Source organism: Gadus chalcogrammus, chromosome 23 (genome assembly GCF_026213295.1).
Source record: "Gadus chalcogrammus isolate NIFS_2021 chromosome 23, NIFS_Gcha_1.0, whole genome shotgun sequence".
NCBI classification, from domain to species: Eukaryota; Metazoa; Chordata; class Actinopteri; order Gadiformes; family Gadidae; genus Gadus; species Gadus chalcogrammus.
Genome location: NC_079434.1, coordinates 7,034,375 through 7,056,099, shown reverse-complemented (window position 1 = coordinate 7,056,099; position 21,725 = coordinate 7,034,375). Strand labels below are relative to the sequence as shown.

The 21,725-nt window shown below is 44.6% G+C and overlaps 2 protein-coding genes across 4 annotated transcripts in view; one reads left to right on the top strand and one right to left on the bottom strand.

Moving 5' to 3' along the window:
• The first annotated feature begins 697 nt into the window (after window positions 1–697).
• On the top strand, window positions 698–4,874 carry LOC130377493 (gamma-glutamyl hydrolase-like). The gene is made up of 9 exons (XM_056584635.1): window positions 698–948; window positions 1,099–1,207; window positions 1,318–1,368; window positions 1,613–1,697; window positions 2,303–2,441; window positions 2,973–3,079; window positions 3,438–3,528; window positions 3,650–3,784; window positions 4,197–4,874. Exons 1-9 carry the CDS (start codon window positions 780–782, stop codon window positions 4,310–4,312), a joined length of 1,002 nt encoding a protein of 333 aa, XP_056440610.1. The 5' UTR covers window positions 698–779; the 3' UTR covers window positions 4,313–4,874.
• A 1,974-nt stretch (window positions 4,875–6,848) lies between these two features.
• Window positions 6,849–21,725, bottom strand: part of dpp6a (dipeptidyl-peptidase 6a) — a 174,813-nt gene continuing 159,936 nt past the window's right edge. For all 3 annotated transcript variants that reach the window (XM_056584314.1, XM_056584315.1, XM_056584313.1), the window contains 18 exons: window positions 17,850–18,004; window positions 17,524–17,621; window positions 16,704–16,827; window positions 16,262–16,300; window positions 16,026–16,133; window positions 15,577–15,668; window positions 14,924–14,971; window positions 14,649–14,767; window positions 13,131–13,178; window positions 11,937–12,035; window positions 11,383–11,452; window positions 11,042–11,236; window positions 10,292–10,346; window positions 9,863–9,962; window positions 9,066–9,124; window positions 8,872–8,944; window positions 8,384–8,457; window positions 6,849–7,073 (listed from right to left, as the gene is read on the bottom strand). In XM_056584314.1, coding sequence (XP_056440289.1) covers window positions 6,918–7,073; window positions 8,384–8,457; window positions 8,872–8,944; window positions 9,066–9,124; window positions 9,863–9,962; window positions 10,292–10,346; window positions 11,042–11,236; window positions 11,383–11,452; window positions 11,937–12,035; window positions 13,131–13,178; window positions 14,649–14,767; window positions 14,924–14,971; window positions 15,577–15,668; window positions 16,026–16,133; window positions 16,262–16,300; window positions 16,704–16,827; window positions 17,524–17,621; window positions 17,850–18,004 — 1,712 coding nt within the window. In that variant the 3' untranslated portion in view covers window positions 6,849–6,917. The remainder of the gene's footprint in view (window positions 7,074–8,383; window positions 8,458–8,871; window positions 8,945–9,065; window positions 9,125–9,862; window positions 9,963–10,291; window positions 10,347–11,041; window positions 11,237–11,382; window positions 11,453–11,936; window positions 12,036–13,130; window positions 13,179–14,648; window positions 14,768–14,923; window positions 14,972–15,576; window positions 15,669–16,025; window positions 16,134–16,261; window positions 16,301–16,703; window positions 16,828–17,523; window positions 17,622–17,849; window positions 18,005–21,725) is intronic.

Genomic DNA, 21,725 nt, shown 5'->3' with positions numbered 1-21,725 from the left:
ACACACACACACACACACACACACACACACACACACACACACACACACACACACACACACACACACACACACACACACACACACACACAGCCCAACCCAACCCAACCCCCGAGTGGTTTCAAGGTGAAGACCTGTGATGAGCTGTACCTAAAATTCAGATGGAAGAGAGACAAACAATAAAGACAGTGGGAAGGTAAGATAAAGAGAGAGAATCTTTGTCTTGGTCCTGAGGCCGAAGCAAGAGAACCTTATGGATCTGGAAGTGTTTACACGCTATTGTCCATCGAGTGATTTCAATGAAATCTAAATTACCTATGTTTTTATTAAACATGGTTAAATTAGACTAATTTATAATGAATGAACAATAACCCATATTTATTACATTGCAGAAATTTGTTTTAGAATGGAACATACCATCTAAGATGTCTGATCTTGCGTAAGAAACTTTTGTTTAAAGTTATGCAGATGAAGTTGAATAACCTCAATGACAAATATGATCGTATTTTACTGACATATTCTATTATGTGCATGATATATGCTATTATATTAGAATTCTACAAAATTCTTAAAAATAAATTAGCAAAATACTCTAATTTAAGTTGCCAGTCTAAAGATTACAGATGGGTTAAACAACAGCATAATTAAAATTCCATTTCAAAAGTCTATCTAACACACACCTGATGGAGCCAAGAATCACATGATGTTGTTGCCGGAAATCGACCGATTGTTCCACATCGCAGCGACAACGGGTCGCCTACATGGAGTAAGATAGCCTACTGATGGACGTTGTGAAGGGTCTGCGCGGCACAATTGCTCACGTAGTCGCTAAACCAAACATGTCTGTGTTGTTTTTATGCGTTACGGTCGACATCTTCGTGTTGCTTTTCTGCGTAACGGTCGGATCCGTATCTGGACTTTCCTTCAAGAGAAATGACGCTCCAGTGATAGGTAAGGACTAGGGCTTAATGTAGTCATCTGAGAAGTAGACCTATGAAGGGTGTTTGTCGTCCAACAAAGTACAAGATTATAATAGTTGATGTTAGTTTCATTCGTGGATTTAAAAGCAATGTGGAAATACATTGGATGCTGTGTCTTCAGGTATATTGTCGCAGGAGTCCTATTCACCCCCGCCTAACGTCACGTCTTATATCGCTGCCTCCTACGTTAAGTATCTGGAGTCAGCAGGAGCCAGAGTGGTCCCTGTGAGGTGAGTGGTCCCTGTGAGGAGAGTCTTCGTGTCAGGTGTGCCCCCGGTCATAGCAAACAAACAAACCGGTTGAACTCTTAAAACTCAAGTGTTTCCCCCCCCCCCCATAGGATCAACCAGACATTGGAGCAGTATAAAAGTCTCTTCAACTCCCTGAATGGGTGGGTACATGCCTATTCAATAGTGTCTATTGGTAATTGTAGAGTGCTTATGTCTTATTCACAGCTGCTATTAAGGCCTTGAGGAGTTAAGTTACAAGTTTAGTGGAAGACTCAACTGTGAATAATACACCAACATGAAGGAGCACAATTTAATATGAGCTGTAACCTTTAGGTTGAGGCTATTTCAAATATATATAATCCAAAATATGTAACACTAACAAATCTGTGCTTCTAACTTTGACAGCATACTTTTCCCAGGCGGTGGGGCCCATCTTATTACATCAGGTTATGCAAGGGCTGCAAAGATCTTCTATCAGCTGACGATCGAGGTACTCTGCTCAAAGTGCAAAGGCATGCTCTGCTATCTACTTAGATATGTGCTACATACAAACATCCAAATACTATGTAGGTCAATTATGGCACCCCTAACCATCCCTGGAAAGATGGATCCCCTACTCTTCGTTCCTTCTCAAGGTTTCTCTCTCGATAATTAAGGGAGTTTTTTTTTGCCCACTGGGAGGGTTAGGGTTTGTCATAAATATATGGCCTGTAATGCCCTTTGAGACTCGATACTCTGATTAAGGGCTATACAAATTCAATGGACTTGACAGCTTTGATATGTTAACTAGTGAATAAGTAATAATAAATGCATATACATATAACATGCTTCCCTTTAAGCCGGTGTCACAAAACTAAAGATCCCCTGTGTGTGTGTGTGTGTGTCCTTTTCGGTGTCACGACAGGAACAGGGTAGGGCAGGGAGAACGGGGAGTGGGTTGAAAGACGGAGGGAGTGCCCTGTAGGGTAGGGCCGCGAGTCGGGATCTAACCCTGTCACCACGAGGCGTACCGTCTGTGTGCTCGGTGCACCGTTGACCTACATAGTGAGGCCTACGGTGCACAAGGGGCTATGATGCAAATGTATTCGCTTTAAGGCCAATTCCAGAGGAGACTACTTCCCCGTGTGGGGCACCTGTCTGGGCTTGGAGGAGCTCACCTTCCTGACCAGCGGGAAGCTTCTCCTCTCTTCCACCAACACCAACGGCGTGGCTTTACCCCTCGTCTTCACCAATGGTAGGCTCCCCCCCCCCCTCCACACCAACCCCCAGGAACCAGCAGGGCTTGCAATTTCTCGTTAAATGTGATTTGCGTCTGATGGGCTGTTTCTATGTCTCGGAGGGGAGGTATCTGGCCCTGACTGGACAATTAAGTTGAATACTTTTCTATTTTATGATATACACATGGTGATGAGCATCCCTTACAGTGAATATGAAAACAATACAGAAAAATGATTGTGGTTATAAGTCAATTATATTGCATGATTATAAAATGTTTTTTCTCATCATGGCCATCCCAAATTAGGAATTGGGTCGCCGGAAGGCCTATATTGGCCATCGTTTTCTTCTCGGGCCGAACGGTTCTAGGTTCAATAGCTTATGCTTTCAGCCGAGAGTAACATAGCCTACCCTAATCCCTACCTGCTCTGTAATGACGGAATTATGAAATATATACCCTCAATGAGGCTTGCACTTTGTCATTGTGAATCCCATTCATTTATCAGTATAATATATACAATTCTGAAATATAGCTGTTGCTCCCCTACAGAATCCAGGGTAAGCAAGCTGTTCAGCGGCTTCCCACCAGACCTTCTGACAGCTCTGGCCTCTGAAGCGCTCACAGAGAACTCTCACAGACTGAGCCTCGCAACTGAGGTAGGAGTCGAATCCTGACACCGAAACTCAGCCAGAGGGTGGGAGTTCGAAACCCATTGTCCACAGCCTACCCTGTAGACCTTCCCTAGCACAATGCCCTGAACCCAACCTGCTTATTGATATGACGTGTATTCAACAATAATTAAAAGCCCTTTGTATAAAAGTGTCTGGTGTATACGTCATGGAGTCTGAACGTTGCAGTTCAAACCTAATGTTTAAGCCAAATGTTGAAAGATTATGGTTTCATTTTGTCTGTGAGAACGAATGATTAAATAAAAGAAAAGCCCAAACAAAATAAGATATTTTGCGTTAAGGGGTTCTGCCCCGTCTCATAAAGTAGTTGATTTCTGTGTTTCAGACCTTCAGAAATAACCCGGAGCTCAGCAAGTTTTACAGAGTGCTCTCAACCAACAGCGACGAAAAAACTGAATTTGTGTCGACTATGGAAGGTAAAAACACAGTCACACACAGTCTGCGAAAACAATGACCTGAAAAAAAAAAGGTCTTTATTTTTTAAGCATATTGGAATGCTTCCTGAGTGCTAAACTAACCTATTCGCCTCTTCATCAGCGTACGACTACCCGATCTACGCAACCCAGTGGCACCCTGAGAAGAACGCCTTCGAGTGGACCCGGGACTACATCCCCCACTCACCAAACGCCATCAAAACCACCTTCTTCATGGCCGACTTCTTCGTCAACGAAGGTCAGAACTAGCAGCCATTTCTCGCTCAGTCGCTCGACGACGGCGTCGTGCTCAAGGAGGACAGAGAAACTCGGGTGACTTTGATCAGCTGTGAGGCACCGAGCAAAGTCCCAACGGTTCTCCACACTCATGAAATGAGTCGTAAGAATGAACAGCTTTGAAAACAGGAATTAACCTTTGATCGCTATCCTCATACTCCTCCAGTGTGATTTGAGTTTTAATTTGTCAACAAAGCGAAACGCATAAGCAGTCATGTATATTCCAGGAAATATGATCCTGCCTAATTGTGCTGAAGAATGAGAGATTTCTTCAGCCCTTTGTTTCCTCCCATTATATAAATTGAGCGATGATCAGACCAGCTCTCAGTGAAACCTGAAATGTTCTCTTTTTTGTGTTGGTTGTTTTTTTACAGCAAAGAAGAATTTCCACAAGTTCAGCAGCGAGGAGGAGGAGCGCGATGCCCTGATATACAACTACACCCCCCTGTACACTAATGGCTCTGCCTTTGAGCAGGTTTACTACTTCTAGGAACTACATATCAGGGTATTGGGCGTCTGGGCGTCCCACACACACAGCAGAAAGGGGGTTGGTTCAGTCCCTCATTTCCACTGGCCCGACCCCCGGGTGTCCTAAAGCAGGACGGCTCTGACCCCTACCTGCTCCTTATTGAAATGTGAACATCTCCACTCACTTTCGATGAAAGAGTCTGAAATATACCCCAGAGTTGTCTGAAATATACCCCAACCGGACAGACCAGAATGTGCCATCAGATGGGATCGAAATAAAAGCATTTTTTTTTAATATACTGACACGCCTGCTTCTTATAAAAACAAACTTCACGACTGGTTGTGGCTTCTCTTCAGAAGGGCAGGCCGGTGCCCACTCGAGAGCACCAAACAGCAGTCTGAACAGAATGAACGATGATCAAATATTTTTTTCCTTTTATTCTAACATTGACCTTCATGCTGCATTTCTGCCGTTCTTCCGTCCCCGCTGTCTTGTTCGGATGCAACGAAGAGCGTCTTTTAAAAGTCCTTCCGCCGGCGACACGGGAGAGTCCAACAGAATCCCACGCGGTTCTCATCTCAAAAGTCTCGTCTCCTCACTCGGGCCACGGTTTCTGCGTTCCGGGAGACGGGACTGAAATGCCGCACGCACAAATAACACTCCATGGACACTGTTTTTTTCGGTTCTTTTCTTTTTCTAGAATAAAATATTTGAGTAACATTTACACATCAAGCAGATGAAAGTGGGACCTCAAATCATGGTACTACCGGGGGGGGGGGGGGGGGGGGGGCACATTCAAGATGTCAAAATGGCTACAGGGAAACATAGGCGACCAACGATGTTACTGCAGATGACTGCTTTACACATGCAGCGAAAACAATGGCAAGAAGCATTCAAATGTAAAAAAGAAAACAGACCCCAAAAACATTTATATACACATATAAAAAGTAAGCAAACACCATTTTGTATGACGGCCATTATATTTGTTCTCCAACTGTCAACTCCCTCCTCTTTATACACAAATCTTGTATGTGGTGTTAATGCTAGTGTCTAGGCTCAACTGATTCTCAGTGGGGGCGGTGGTGAGTTAGACCGGATCGTGTGACTAAGCCTTAGTAAAGTACTTAATATGTAGCTTCTATACATGGTGGATAAGCATGACTTGTAATCAACGTTGTACCCATTTGTTAAGGACAACAATGCATGCAGATATGCTATGTCTTTGTGTAGCGTTGCAGCTAACAGGTCCACAATGAAAGGGATTGTGGGAATATAGCAGTAGTTCCCTAACAAGTTTGTCGTTGATAGCACAGGATCATTTTTCAGCCCCCCCTCCCTCATATTTCATACATTATCCTTGGAAAACGTTTCGAAATATATTTTTACATTTACATAACTTAAAAACAGTTATGAAAACCAAACATAACTGTGTTTTACATAGTTTGGGAACCACTGGCTTGTGCCACACACTTTAACAAGGAACTAGGAACTTCTTATATGGAATGGCTGATACGACTGAAATAAGCTCCAGCGATGACCTTCTGAACCTAGAAAGTATATGTGTTTGTATGTTTCTCGGAGGGAAACTGTTTCCAAAGTAAGGCACAGTGACCTGCAAAAATATTCATGTTTTTTTTTTCACCCACAAACGAAAGTAAAAAACGATTCAAAACGTCCATGAAATGATTCGTGAAATAACAACCTCAGAAACAAGATTGAAGCTTTGGACTGATCTTGTCTTGTTTTTTTTACTCCCCAATTTTTTTTGTTGACAGTTGCCATATCCGTCAACACTGAAATACAATAACGAAACTACGCAGTTATACGAACATGGAGCGGAAACATCGGTATACCAAAAAGGAAAAAAGCCAAGTGTTGTTGTTTTTTTTGTTTGTCACTGTGCTAATTTACATACCGTAAGAACAAGAGACATAACCACAGTCCGACATCAAAGTTCTTCACAACTTTAAAAATAGCAAGGTTTTCCAGCTCTACCACTGGCCGTGTGAAGCAGTTTCCTTATCTTTGCTCAAATAGAGGATCCATATTGACAAAGTTTGTGCTCTAAAAGTTTAAAGTTCATTTCTTTAGTTTAGCCATCAGACCGAAGTCCTGACTGAGCGGAAACTGAGCTCTCTCTCTCTCTCTCTCTCTCTCTCTCTCTCTCTCGCTCAAGTGAGGTGATGCGATGGTCTTTTTCCCGATTGTGTGAATCAGACCAAGAGTGGGCCGAAAGATGCTCACTCATCTGGAACTTAAGTGTAACCGACGTATTCAGCAGAATCCAACATGGGTTGAGATTCGTTGTTGGATGGGGGGGGGGGGGGGGATGCTTCCTTGGAGTCTGTGCAGTATTATAAAAGAGAGAGAGAGATGGATAGCGAGGGGAACGGCGGAGGGAGGACGTTGGTGAGATTGGCCGTCTGCTGCTGTAACGGGCAGTCTGAGGAGGGACAAAGTGACAGGGAGGAGCAGAGCAGGACGAAGGGGCTGGAGGTTCGGGGTGGAGGGGGGGGGGGGGGGGGGGTTGTTGCAACTGGTGGCCGTGATGTGGAGGTTGGTCTGCGGGTCGTGCGTGGTGGTGTCGACGGGAGGTCCAAAGAGGAGGAGTGCGGTGCAGGGCTAACTAACCCTCGTCTTCGCTCTCCTCCTCCTCCTCCAAGGTCTCCTCGAACAGCTTGTCCGGTAGCCTGAAGCACTCCTCGAAGAAGTTGACCAGGGATTGGCTGAGGTGCAGCCGCGTGGCGTCCCCGGGCAGGAAGTGGCCCTCGTCCGGGTAAATCTGGGGGAAACAAACAGGACGTGTGTGTGAGTGCGTCTTTCTCCAGAGTGCCACGTTGTCTCCATCCAGGGGTCCCCACACGTTTCATGCCGTGACACTGTGGAGGACGTGGCCCAGGACCCAACTCATTTTGCACATTCTCAATAACGTGTCAACAAAGAACATGTTTATGTTTAGCATGTCGACAAATGCAATAATCCTCTTTTAGTCATCAAACGTACTAATGATGAAACAAAATCTTCATCATTTGTCCCACTCGGCCCCCTGTTACAATACTCTCGTGGATCCCGACCCAGCACTTGAGAACCAATATTCTACGCCAACGTACAGACGGATCCGGGCGTCTGGAGAGGCCCAATAAACTAAGGAAAATTGAGTACTTCATTGATTTATTGAGCACTTATTCCGATTTGGGTTTTTGTTTCATTCTATGATTAAATGTCTGTCCATTGGGCACCAATTGCATTCCGAACCATCCTTGGAAGGAGGGATACTTTTTCTGTGTTCCTTCTCAAAGAGAATACATCAATGGATTCTTTAATTTGCCTTTAATTTGAGGGCAATAATGCTTTCATATAAGGCTGGCCTGTAAAGCCTATTGAGACTACTAATTGAGACCATTATTTTATAATTTTAATTGAATTGACTAAATCTGAGCACTGTTGTACTTCAAAGACAGAGGGGTTTGACATTCGTTTATATCCAGGACCAGGTTCTAAGTCTGACGGTACAACGACCCCACCTAGAGGATCATGTTTGTATAATATAATTATATTTTTACATTAACGGGAACTTGAAAGTTACTTTTTTGTAGCGTAACTGATGTGATGCAAGTAATTCATACAACAAAACATAAGAACAAAGTTTGTCTTGACTTTGAAAGAATCTACTTCACCCTGCAGCTCCCATTTGGCACATCTGTCAGCGTAGGCACTTGTGTGTGCGCGTGTGTACATCGACGCACGCGCATGTGATTGAAGTAACTGAACTATGGGCCTGTGATAGCCTGTGCAGGAACAATACTCGTTGGTATCAGACACTAAAAGGATTATCTCGTTGTCTAATGCTGCTAATCCCATTATGTGGAGGGAATGCTTTGTGTTGGGTAATCCTGAGGTCTGCGTGTCGGATCCTTCTGGGTCTGAGGATGGAAGACGCGCTGGAGCGCATCGAGAGCACGAGTCAAGCGTGGAAGTGTCAGGATTTCCGCACATTAGGACCTGAGAGCTGGCTGCAGATGTCACAGCTGGGGCAATGCATTGGAAGTGTTGTGTTGTTTGTGCTGTAGTGGGCTGTGAAGGGTAACTTACCTGTAACGTATAGTTTGCCCTTTCACTGATAAGCTGGGCGATGAATTTGGCTGTATGCTGAAAATGGACTTTTTCTAAAAAAACAAAATCAAAACATAAAACAATACAATTATGTCAAGAAGAAATATCAAGAAAGGTATGCTTCATTGTCAGAGTTGCAATAATCTTTCATTCTTATTTTTAACAAGGCCCTACTTTAACACCAGGTGTGAGGTAACCATTACCAGCCATTTAAAAATACATCCCATAGTGACAGGAGCTAGAGTGTCCATCCCGATGCATAATGGGTAGTATAGCCGTTTGACTGGGTAGGGTCCAGGGCTGATCTACCCATCATGCATCTGGGCGGGCACTCGCACTTGAGCTGTCAATATGGGGATGATTTGTTATTTCTTATACTTGGAAAAAAAAAAAGATAGGGCCCTTTCACATACTATAACTTAAACAAAACATGCCATGAAGAGAGGCCAGCTAGCGTCCCGTCTTACCGTCGGCGGTCGGGTGGACGATGAGAAACCGTTTGTCGCTGAACTGCGAAGCTCGATGACCCAGATTTGTGTTCTTCACCATGGCGATGGAGGAGTGAACGATTGACACAAGGTTCATTACAGAGTGGACTTGGCGATAGCGGCGAACGGGAGTAAGGTGTTTATGTATTCATTAATGAAGGAGTGTTAGTTACCGTGTACGCCCTGGGGTCCGGCTTGGGCAGACCGAGGTACCGCTCGGAGAACGCAGAGGCTGCAAGAGAAGAGAAGGGAGGTGTTTCAAGGTTAAAACCATCATCAGGAATCATTACATATCGTTTCCAACATATTTTGTATCTCTCTCTCTCTCTCTTTCTCTCGCTCTCTATCTATAACTTTATAGACTACTTATTGTTTTATTTAATATATTTTTGGCACATGAACAGATTATCTAGGCTATGCTGTAGTGTGTTCCCTGCCTGCAGCCGGCAGCAGAAGGAGTCATCATTAAAAGCTGATTTGGTTTACCCCTGTGAGACACAAGATGCTGTCTTTCTCTCACAGACAAACTTGCACCGAGACAGCTGGTGTCACTGCAGAGTGTTGTTAAGTTAACATGCCGAGTGTGTCTACCCCCAATATGTGTTTGAGAAGATGTCTTTGCGTCACAGTCTCCACACACACGCACACCCACACACACACACACACACACACACACACACCACATATGGTTTACAAAATGACACTGTCAACGAAACAGGCTGAGGATCCTCGCCGGGTTCTCACTTTCTGGAAGTTGTTAGTATTAGAAGCACACACACACACACACAAACACACACACACACACACACACACACACACACACACACACACACGCACACACACGGTTTACAAAATGACACTGTCAACGAAATAGGCTGAGGATTCTCGCCGGGTTCTCACTTTCTGGAAGTTGTTAGTATTAGAAGCACACACGCACACGCACGTGCGCGCCCACACACACATCCCTTACCGTATAATTCAAAGTCAGTGATAGGAGAGAGAACGGCTCCACATTTGACAGGAGACTCTTCAGCACTGAGCAACAGGCTGGTCACGTAGCCCCCATACACCTTAAACACACAATGCATTTAAATTGATACCCTCGCTAACTAGAGCTAGCACCTGCACACTAAACACACAATGAGGGCTAACACAGTACCCCTCTAACACACAACTCATGTATATTGATACCTCGCTAACTAGAGCTACCACCTGCACACTAAACACACAATACATTGACATGACCTTAAAAACAATACATTTACATTCATAATCCGTACCTACAGCTAGACACTAGCCTTTACAATTCAATGATATAATCCATAAATCCACAATGTAAGCGAACCCCTTACTCACATAATCATTTCCATGATATAATATAATAATAATATAATCTTACCTTTCCAAATGCACCGATTCTCGACTTGTCAACAAAAGGCTCTTTTGAGATGATTCTGTGAAAAAAAAAAAGAAAAAGATTCTGATTATTATCCATGAACCCTTTTTTGAACTTATTGATCGGCTTTTGATTACCAACCAAGAAGACCAGAACACAAGCCTGCATCTACGATCTGACCTCATGCAGCACAATGATCGAGCTGCTGGCTGTGATCCCCAGTCCCTACAGCGTGTCCTGTAGGCAGCCATGAGCAAGACGTCTACAACACAACCCCCGCTCCTTAATTCACTGCACGTGGTCTTGGATGGAAGCAGGGGTGCAGGGGGCGTGGAATGAAGGGGTACGCCGTTTGTCCACTTTTTAAAGCACGTTACCAAAAGCTGGCAGCGTCCTTGCTCAATTTGTGTTTATTGTTGGACATTCATTGTGTGTTTGCATAGAGCTATTTTTTTACTAATATAACCTTAGACAAAGTTTAGCATATATAGACAACGTGTTTGTCGTGACTGCAGGCCTAGCCCGTCTGTAAAGTGTTGGCTACGTGGCGATGTTAGGAGCTTTGGTTCTTTTGCATTTGCTCCATAAATGTGTTGAGTGACGTGAGTGTTTGTCTAGACCTGTAGGTGGGCCTATTGTTCCAACACGTCGGGTAATGAGAAAGAAGCATTGGTATCAAACGTGTTGATTCCCACTACACCGCGGGACGTCCCGGGGTTTAAACTAGACACCAGTGAGGCGACAGAAGCCGACCTGAGCGCCTCCAGCTGGTCCCGCTCCTCGAACAGGCCCAGCTTCTTCTGGACCCGGTGCAGCAGGTTGGTCCCCTGGAAGCCGCTGCCCCGCCCGTCGAAGCGCACCACGATGGCGCCGAAGCTGCTCACCAGCACGGTGGGCCAGTCCATGTCGAAGCGCTCCGACACCATCTGGCCACCGGGGGTGCCGTCGCTGCACCGGACACACAGACGCAACGTAAACGCTGTGCCCACGGTGTATACCGTAGAACAGACAGTGGAAGTTACTTCTGTAACATAGTTAGCATGGCTGTAAGTGTGTGCGTGTGTGTGTGTGTGTGTGTGTGTGTGTGTACATACACCATTAGCAGCAGGGGGTAATGAGATGTTTCCATGAAGCCGGCAGGTTTAATGATCTGCATAGTCAGTGCTTCAATAGAACAAAAACGATAGAAATTAAGAACCAGACGTCAGGCAGTAAAGGTCATACAGTTTAGGGATGAGGACTTTGGCCAATGTTTGGACTATGTTCAGAATCACCGATGCAGAACCATAAGTTCAAGCACTGTGGCAGAAGTATGAATTCACCTCAAACACCTGAAGTCCTCACAATACATTTCGCCCCACTAACCCTTACACACCAAAGCCCTAACGAATACCACTTTGTCCCACTAACCCTTACACACAATCTACAATTCTCACAAAAATGTTAAAACATGAATAAAATAATGTTTAATGTAACAATGTCGAAATACATGAATATAATACAGAATAATATATGCATACAATAATATACATATATATAATATACATAATATACATATATATAATATATATAAAAAATATAATAAAACAAAAACATCAGTTCATCAAATGTAATCCATAAATGTAATGTAACTTAAATGAGGTCATACTGTAGTCCTCTATGCTGATCTCCTTGTACTCCACCCGGGGCATCTGCATGGAGTCCAGGGTCTGCTGGAGGTTCTCGTTGGTCTCCAGGTCGTACACCTCTGGATCACACACACGCGCACACACACACGCAGACAGGCGCACACCCGCACAGACAGGCGCACACCCGCGCGCGCACACACACACACACACACACACACACACACACACACACACACACACACACACACACACACACACACACACACACACACACACACACACACACACACACACACACACAGACAGACAGTTCATATATGCATCGCTCTCATGTTGTTTCACCTGCTTTGCATTTCTATTGCTGTTATGCAAAAAGAACGCTCTATGAATAAAGTTGAATTAGATTGAATGTATGTGGTGGCATGAGGATCATTGTATCGCACGCACAGAGGCTATTTTATGGGGAAAATTATGATTATGTGATGTGTGTTATAAAGGTTAAAGAAATGCATACAAATAAAATATTGGTATGTATATATATATTGGTATTTCAGATTGTTATATCAGGACCGTGATGAGAATGAGAAGGAAAATCATTGCTGAGTGGAATTCAGGAACAGACAAACAAGAATATAATAAACAGTAGAATAATTGGGCTGAAAGGTTTCACAATATTCGTCAACTCTACCATTACATTTCCGTAAAAGGTCATGTTTATACAGTTGCATTGTAGTAATACAGAGAGGAAAAACAAGTTCTCCATCATCATAATCATTCATGTTCTGACAGAGGTTAAAGCAATCCCACACACACACACACACACACACACACACACACACACACACACACACACACACACACACACACACACACACACACACACACACACACACACACACACACACACACACACACACACACTTAATCACATTTCAGGATGTGCATATTGGCAGCAGGCTTGGCTGTGATTTCATAAGGGCGTCCATCGTATGGGGTCTAACGCAATTACGACACGCATCCAACATCTGCTCCCTGACAGACGAAGACTCGGCACCAAGATGGCTGCCCCCCCCCCTCCCCACCACTCATCGCTCTGTCTATTTGACAAGATCATCGTTCCTCTGCAGTGTAAACTTGTTATTGCGTTGTCTCTCCGGACGGCCCGGCCTCCACTCGTCTCGGAGGCCCAGGAGTGGGGTGTGTGGAGCACTCACTCTGCCGGTCCTGTGTGTCGTAGACCGCCACGAACGGGATGCCGGGACCTGAGGCGGAGACAGGGGAACACAAGAGGGTTCCTTCAGGTCCTTTCCTGTCTCTTAACCCAACAGCTTTAGCTTCGCTTATTTGGCTGTGGTTGAAATTACAACAGGTCGAAAAAAAAAATAATCAATGATAAAAATCGATGATCAAAAAAAATGAAAAAATACAAATATTCATGCATGTTTCATGCATGAATATTTGTATTTTTTCAGTTTTTTGATCATCTATTTTAGTAGTATTTGTTTATTTCTAAACACTCATTGGACATACACTTTAGATTGGACTTGAACACTTTACACTGCTTTAACAGCACTGTATTTGTATGCTGTCTGCCTCACGGGTCTAAAATGCACTGTAACCTGCGCTGTACCGGTGCACTGTACTGTAACCTAGGTTACCCTGCACTGCACTGTAACCTAGGTTACCCTGCATGGCTGTGCAGGGTAACTGTTACCTTGTAGCATTCTAATGAAGTTTGTAAAGGATAAATAAAGTCATTTGAATAAAGTTAGAAATGTATTTCCATTGTGCGTCTATTGACCCACACCGTTCATTTTATCTTTACTAATTTCCCGTCCGGTTTTAATAAAGAATTTCTTATCATAGTACAGCTTATCTTATCTTATCTTCCCACCTCATATTTTGCAGTTTATGGATGGATTTACTTTTGCTCCTTTGGCTGACATTTAAAATCATCAATAAAATGTGTTTTTCTACTAGATTACCCTTGCTTTGTCAAAATAATTGAAATGAAGAATAACCATGTTATAAAGCACATCTTAAAATATAACTATTCAAAACTTCCTCTCCTGGTGGCATTTTGATGCAGAAAGAGAGAGAGACAGAAAGGACCAACAGAAACCCCTCTATACACATTGAAGTGCATCAAAGCCAAATAAACTAAACCCGATCCCGGGTTATCTCCACCCTCTCCATCCTCTGACAAGAACACAAACCCTCAGACATCAAAGTCCGCACAAAGAGAATTTTACAAGATCCCATAAACATCAAAGTCCTCACAGAGACTACTTGACCACACTAACCCTTACACATCAAAGTCCTCATCAGTCTCACAACCTTAGACACCACAGTACTCAAAATGTTGTTAAAACTAAGTGAAAAACACCACAGTAGTTCATCACACTAACTCTGGGCACACCAAAGTCCTCTTTAGTAGAACTAAGCGATAAACACCCAAGTCCTCATAAGTAAAACTAAGCGGTAAACACCAAAGTCCTTAATGGTAAAACTAACTCTGACACACCAAAGTCCTCATTGGTAAAAAATAACCTTAACACACCAAAGTCCTTGGTGGTCCTCATAATGAAAACTAAGCTATAAACACCAAAGTCCTTATAAGTAAAACTAACTCTGACACACCAACGTCCTCATTGGTAGAACTAACCTTAACACACCAAAGTGTGAAAGACTACGATCTAACAATCCATCATCATCGTAGATATTCTCGTTACCTTGGCAATTGAGCAGGAAGTAGCTCATGTTGAGGCTGAAGGAGCCCGTCACGTAGCCACACCCATCCAGGAAGTCACATGACAGACAGCGACGGTTAAAGGTTCCAACGGTGTCTGCGCTGCGGACAGACCAGCGGAAGACCAATACATCTCACACTTTTCACGATATATTCAGACTGGAATGGCTAGACCACATATGACAATGAAAGGACTGATAAATATATTAATATTTAGAGCACAACCATATACATTTACAGTAGGATGAAATTAGGTACCTGTACAGGTGTCTTCGTTTGGGGTCGTCCTCTGTGCTGAGAAAGTATCTGTGAAAGCCCCAAGAATGATTAATTTTTGACTTACAACTTCTATTATTTGATAGCATCAAATAATTAATGCTAATATAATATGTTAATATCAAATAAAGTACGACCTTCCCATCAAGGTGGAATAACTTTATGTGTGTTTGTGTGTGTGTCTGTGTGTGTGTGTGTGTGTGTGTGTGAACACCCCCCGCACGTACGCACGCACGCACGCACGCACGCACGCACACACACACACACACACACACACACACACACACACACACACACACGTACGTTAGTTGATGTTAGTTAATGTTAGTTAGTTAATTAGGAAAAGTCCTTGTGTTCTTCCGTGTGTGCTGGATCATCACATTATGTCAGTAGGTGACGTGCACATGTTTGAGCATGTGTGTTAACGTGCATGTTCACGAAGCATGCATTTGTGTGTGTCTTCCTGCCACATGTCTATGTGCTATGTGTGTTTGTCTATGCTGATAATGTGTATGCTATTGCAGGACCTGTGTGTGTGTGTGTGTGTGTGTGTGTGTGTCTGTGTGTGTGTGTGTGTGTGTGTGTGTGTGTGTGTGTGTGTGTGTGTGTGTGTGTGTGCATGGGGTTTCACTCACATCAGCTGGTTGTCCTCATCATACGCCAGGACTTGCGTCACGTCCCAGTCCCCTGAGGTGATGGACTGCAAGGTGTCAGTGCTGGTGTTGGCCTGTAGGGGGAGGTAAACACACTGACCTGAAGCACCCCTTCCAATGACATCTGTCATCCACATTAACTCAACTGTCCATGGTTTTAATAAAAAACATATATATTTTATCAAAGAGAAGGTATTTTAGTTATGAGTAGATGGAGGGTTAGGTTTTTTTATAGGTAAAAGTAAATACATGAAATGTATTTATAAGAACTCTACTGGGAGTGAACGTTTTGTAAGAAAATCTAGTTTAAACATCTACGTTGCTATCTGGAAGACACTATACAGTAACAAACCAGCAGAGGGCCCCAGCGAGCTCGACCCTGTCCGCGTCCACCGGCCCCCGCCGGTCGGGTCAGGGAGAAGAAGACGTACCTGGGTTATGGACATGGAGACGTGGAAGAACTTCCCTCTCCCTCCCTGAGGGATGGCCCTGGTGAAGAACAGCTTCAGCCCGTCCTTGGAGAACAGGGGCTTCTCGTTCTAAACACACACACGCACAAACACACAGCGCACACACACACACACTTGAGTACTCTTGAGGACTGCAGTCTGAATAGGCATTCATTTGGGAATGAGGGGGATTATAAACACAGTGGATGAACGCAAACCTGTCTATGGAGCCAGCCCTCACTCTCGTCCTCGTGTTTCTACAGAGCAAGAGATAGAGAGCGACAGCGACAGAGAGACAGAGACAGAGACAGAGACAGAGAGAGAGAGAGAGAGAGAGAGAGAGAGAGAGAGAGAGAGAGAGAGAGAGAGAGAGAGAGAGAGACAGAGACAGAGACAGAGACAGAGAGAGAGAGGAAGGTTAATATTTAGCTCCTTTTTCTAGGGGAGTGGGACACTTTAAAAGCACATAATACGGGCCGGTCCCTCCAGGGTCAAGGTCACGCGACTGGCGATCCAATGCCTGCCGTTCCATTTGTATCGGATGCAATATGGTGAGGGGTAAAGGACTATGCGGCATCTCGGTGGTAATGCCACCCACACCCTTTCCCCTGACCACAGTACCCTGACCCTGTCCTTTAGAGCCCACCCAGGAGGTCGTACCTTGGTGCAGACGCCGGTGGTGGCCTCGCACAGCGTGAGGACGGAGATGTTCTGTGCCCGGTTCAGCCAGTTGATGGCCAGTTTGGTGGTGGTGGCCCACTTCACCATGGTGACGTAGAACTCCCTGGAGAGGCACGGCAGACGAGCGGGTTTCAGGTGGAAGAGGAAACTGACAGCGTACCAAGGGGAGCCGTCACGCTTGGCTTTTCTCCTCAAATAAGGGAGCACTGCTTCAAATTCCGTTTTTTCACGGTCTCCAATGGAGACCATTAAATAACCGATGACATAAATTGTCATATTTTTGGGCGGCATTTTTCGCGCAATGGAGCTCATGCAGCAGAACGCGGGCTTCACAAAACGGTATGAAGCAGTACTTTCTTATAGGAGAGAGTTGCAGTGCGGGACAGTTCCCCTTTTAGACTGGAGACAGTTTCTACAGTCTGGAGACAGTTTTCACAGGGACACAATGGACATGGACTTAAATGCATCCAGTTCTCAAACAGGCGTGACAAAGATGTTTCAGACTTGCATAGTGTAAATGTTCCTATCAATAGTGAATAATGGAATAGTGTAAATTCAAAGTTATCGACAGGCAGCTGGAAATTGCATGATGGGAGATGGGATAATTATTTCTACTTATCACACTTTAAGGCATTTGGCCACAGGACAAGTTTAATCCGCTGCCAGAATTTAAATGGTGTTTGATTTATGGATATTGAAAACAGATTCAACCCAGTAATGTGTTGGTTTTTATGTCACCAAAAAAGTGTTAATTAGTGTTAGATGATGATACCATCATGATGGTAGTCGGGGTCCCTACCCCATTCTAGGGTCTTCTGGTCTCCTCATTTCAATGGTGTGAAGAGGCCCGTGGAGGTTCACCACGTACAGGGTTATGACTGGGTTCTCTTCCCCCGCCTGGAGGTAAGGGTGGCCGCAGGGGACAAAAGGAACCAAAGCAAGAGCAGGTAAAACGGATAATATTAGTGTCTGAGCTTAAAAGATAAATACGATGAACATACTTTTTTCGCTGCTATTTTCCCTTACACTTGATAACTGTTCTCGGGTTCACCGTCATCCCTTCCTCTCGAAACCGTTTGAGAACCATTTTATCGTAAGAATAGCGTTTACGAGGACCCCACGTACCTTGGGGTAGTGATACTCCTTCCCTGTGGGATACGGGATCCCGGTGAACATGGGTAACTCCATCTTGGGCACCAGCGTGTCGTTAATGGTGGCGTAAGCCAGTCTGGCGCCATCGGGTGACCACCAGTGGGCGATGTGGGACTGGAAGATCTCCTCTGCAAGAGACAAAAACTGAATTGGTCATACTAATGCAATAGAAATCCAAAACAGCTTTTTATCTGTTTTGAACGTGACGTTATGTCTTTTTTGATCATCACCATAGTCACCTTTGCCTTTTCATCACTGTTACTGAAATAAATCCCCAATTTAGACAGATAAGACTAATATGATGTTTCTGCCATTCTCCCCAAAACCCGATGTGAACGTTCCACTCTGCTGCAAACACAGGTGGCGTTCTTTTCGGACCACTGAGTGCCTTTTAAAGAGATATTAAAATACCCTCAAAATGTTTAAATTGTTATTCAAAATGGGTCGTTGCCAAATTGAAAGACTTGTTAGGGGAAATCCCTAAAGAGCTGATTTAATATCTTTTAGATAACATGAGTTGACAAACCCACATTTCGATTTTCATTTCAATATTAAAGTCATACAGTCTACAAGGAGTACTGTCAAACTCTTGAGCAACAGTGAGGAACAGTGATGTGAGGAAACCTAAATATATCCCGGACGACGCCTGTATTTAAATTCCTGCCCATGGAGTTGATTCAACATTGGTTCAAGGGTGCTTTGTTCCAAGCCTGTCTCTGCGTCGTGTGTCTATTGTTTTTTATCACACTCAAGCAAACAATTTCAAAACACATTGTTGTTGCCCACTGTCTTTGTGTGTGTGTGTGTGTGTGTGTGTGCTTGCATCTATGTGCGTGCCTATATGAAACACAACCTTGTACTTTGCACTTTTGTTCTAACCTGCATTCTAGGAAAGTCACCCCTCACAGTTGAAAAGCACCGCTAAGAGCAAATTACTTCGCTTCTCTGTACGCTTCCGCATCCAAACACAAACAACTCCCTGCACACACAAACACACACCCACACAGATCAGACTCTTTTCCAGCTGAACTCAAACACAGTCGTCATCAAGCAATGCTTGTTTCAAAGTTGTTCAGGGAACTTTTTTTCCACCCAAACAATGCACCAAAAAAAACAACTCATTATCAAGTCAAGCGTCACGTCACAGGAAAACATCCAAGTATTTCCCCTCATCGCTAACGTGCGCCCGGTGGCTGCACTTAGATCATCTTGGGCAATTAAAATGTCATTAGCGCTGTTTATCTGTGGGACCGGAGGCGGCTTTCTGAAGGGATCCCGTAAACAACCATTACCAATTAGCATTTTCATTAACCGGCCTCGCTTGGCCCGACCACTTGATATGCGGCGCTATTTGAATCCTCCCCACCCCTTCTTCTCCTTCCCCGCGGTGCGCACGTCTCTAAAAACCCCAGCGGGCACACTGCCACCGAACGCCGGCGAAGCAATCACAGTAATGGCCGCCGACAGCAGAGTGGTGGGGCCGAAAGCACCGGCGTTAACGTTTTTAATAGTTTGCCTGATTTGCTTTATTTTTTTGCCAACCTCCTCACTTCTGTATTTGTTGTGGCCCCGGACCCCTCTGGGGACGGGCTCTGAGGCTCCACGTCGTGATCAGCCTCCAAAAGCTTTCCATCATACGCTGATATGGAAAGTGACCTCGATCGTCCTGGTAACCACGACACTATGGTTAGGGGGCTGCCCTCAATCAGAACATGGGTGTAAAGCGTGTGTAGTATCACAGGAACGGAGTCTTTCTGAGGGCCATCTGAACCCCAATAAGAACGAGAGAGACACAAAGAGGAGAGAGACAGACAGAGACAGAGACAGAGACAGAGACAGAGACAGAGAGAGAGAGAGAGAGAGAGAGTTAATAGGAGTAACGGTGTCCTATTAATGCTCCACTCTCCTCTGAAAATCTCCCTGTCTTTCTCTCCCAGCCAGGTGAGCTGCCAGACAAGCCATCTCCGTCTCCCTCCTGGCGCTGTGCGGACTACATAATTCAACTTGTGTGGAGAACGTTATATTATATATGACACGATTTGATTGGGAGTCAATCTACCAGTGGGTGTAATGAATGGAAGGTGACAGACCTACTTGGTCCAAACTAATGAGAATATGAAATGGGGAGGGGGGGATGGATGGCACTCTTGAGAATGTGCTCAATACTACATTATGCGGCTACTATAATTATGCTTAGACACAACATCAGTACGGCTCATATTTTATAGATTTGACTGCTTGCCTCTAATAGGGGGCAGCGGCGAGACAGGGTCGATGGACCTCCTATGTTTTTGCTGCAATCATGAACTAGGCCAGATGCTTTTATCCCTATGCTGAATAACCTCAATTGACTCTAAACTCTCCTGGCCCGGAACTGAACTAAAACAACCCAAACCATTGACCTAATCTTAGCAGCGTGTAGCTGTGAACATCAATGCATGTTTATCTTTTACCTGACTATATAATTACCAAAAAAAAAATCAAAAAAAGTATCTTTTTGGGTTTGAAATCGATACTCATTTGTTGAGTTTACTTCAAGCAAACTCGAACATGAGGCGAGCACGAGTCGTCTTCTAAAGACAAAGTGAATGCGAGAGCGTAAGCCAACAGCCTTTTGTTTTTGCTAAGCAACAGCCCACCGCCGGCTTCTATAGCATTGAGGGGAACATATGAACCCACTGCTGTTCACTTTTAGATTTTAATTAGCTTTTCAGTTCATTCAACATGCAAAATGATCAAAAGAAAAAACCAAAATTATAGAAAATAAGAGGGGCTCTGGGTGCTGAGCAGTGTTCATGTGTTTGTGTTTAATTAAGCGTGATCCATCTATGCAAGAGGGCCCCGAGATGTTATTAAGAGAACTTCCGACTCACTCGCTAATTAGAGTAGCTTTCTAACACAGTAGCTCCGGCCAGTTAAAAGAAGTTAGTCTGCAGATCATTTACCAAATGACATTATTTTCTGCATCTTGATGAAAACAATGCAAGCTGGTTCTGGCTGCCACCAAAATATATACCAACAGATTGAATTTGAAGCTTACAACAGAGTTTCAGTGGAAAACTTTCAAAACAAAAACAAACAAAACTGCATTAGTAATCATCTGACGGGGTCGGATCTCACCGCGGGGGGGGGGGGGAAACAGATAAACCCAACCCCAGCAAAACATAAACAGCCAATCAAATCCCAGTTTCTGTTCCGGAACTTTCCCGATAACAGCCGACGACGGCGCCTCACGCAGTGACAGCACGTCCTCCTACCGGTGATAACCAGAAAACACAAACAACATGTTGTTGTTGAAGCGATAGACGCGCAGACGCCTTGCCAAAACATCGGGGGGGTTGGACGGTGGCAGCGTGGTTGTGTTGGCGGCGGGACGCGTAAACAAAATGTTGTTCTTTATCTCCACGCACCAGCTCTGTCCCCAGGCCACGCCACGGCAAGTGGCTGCCGAGGATTGTGGGTAATCGGCCCGCTGACAGAGGACGGGAGAAAACTTGAGGGCGCGTGCACCGGTGGGACTGCGACGCGTCGGGACGAGGTCTATACTTTCATCTTCTCGGGGTTTGTTTTGTTTGGTTTTCTGTTGTTGGCGTCTCTCCATCACTGTCTTGTCCTCCACCACCCTCTCTCTGCTCCTTCCTCCTCATTACCCCTGGCTCCCCCTCCATTTCATCTCAATCACTGTCTCGTCCTCTACAGTCCTCTCTCCCTCTCCCCTTCTAGAAAAACCTGTGTGTGTGTGTGTGTGTGTGTGTGTGTATGTGTATGTGTATGTGTGTGTGTGTGTGTGTGTGTGTGTGTGTGCGTTTGTTTGTGTTCCCTGCCATAAATAATTAGGCTGATCTCAGG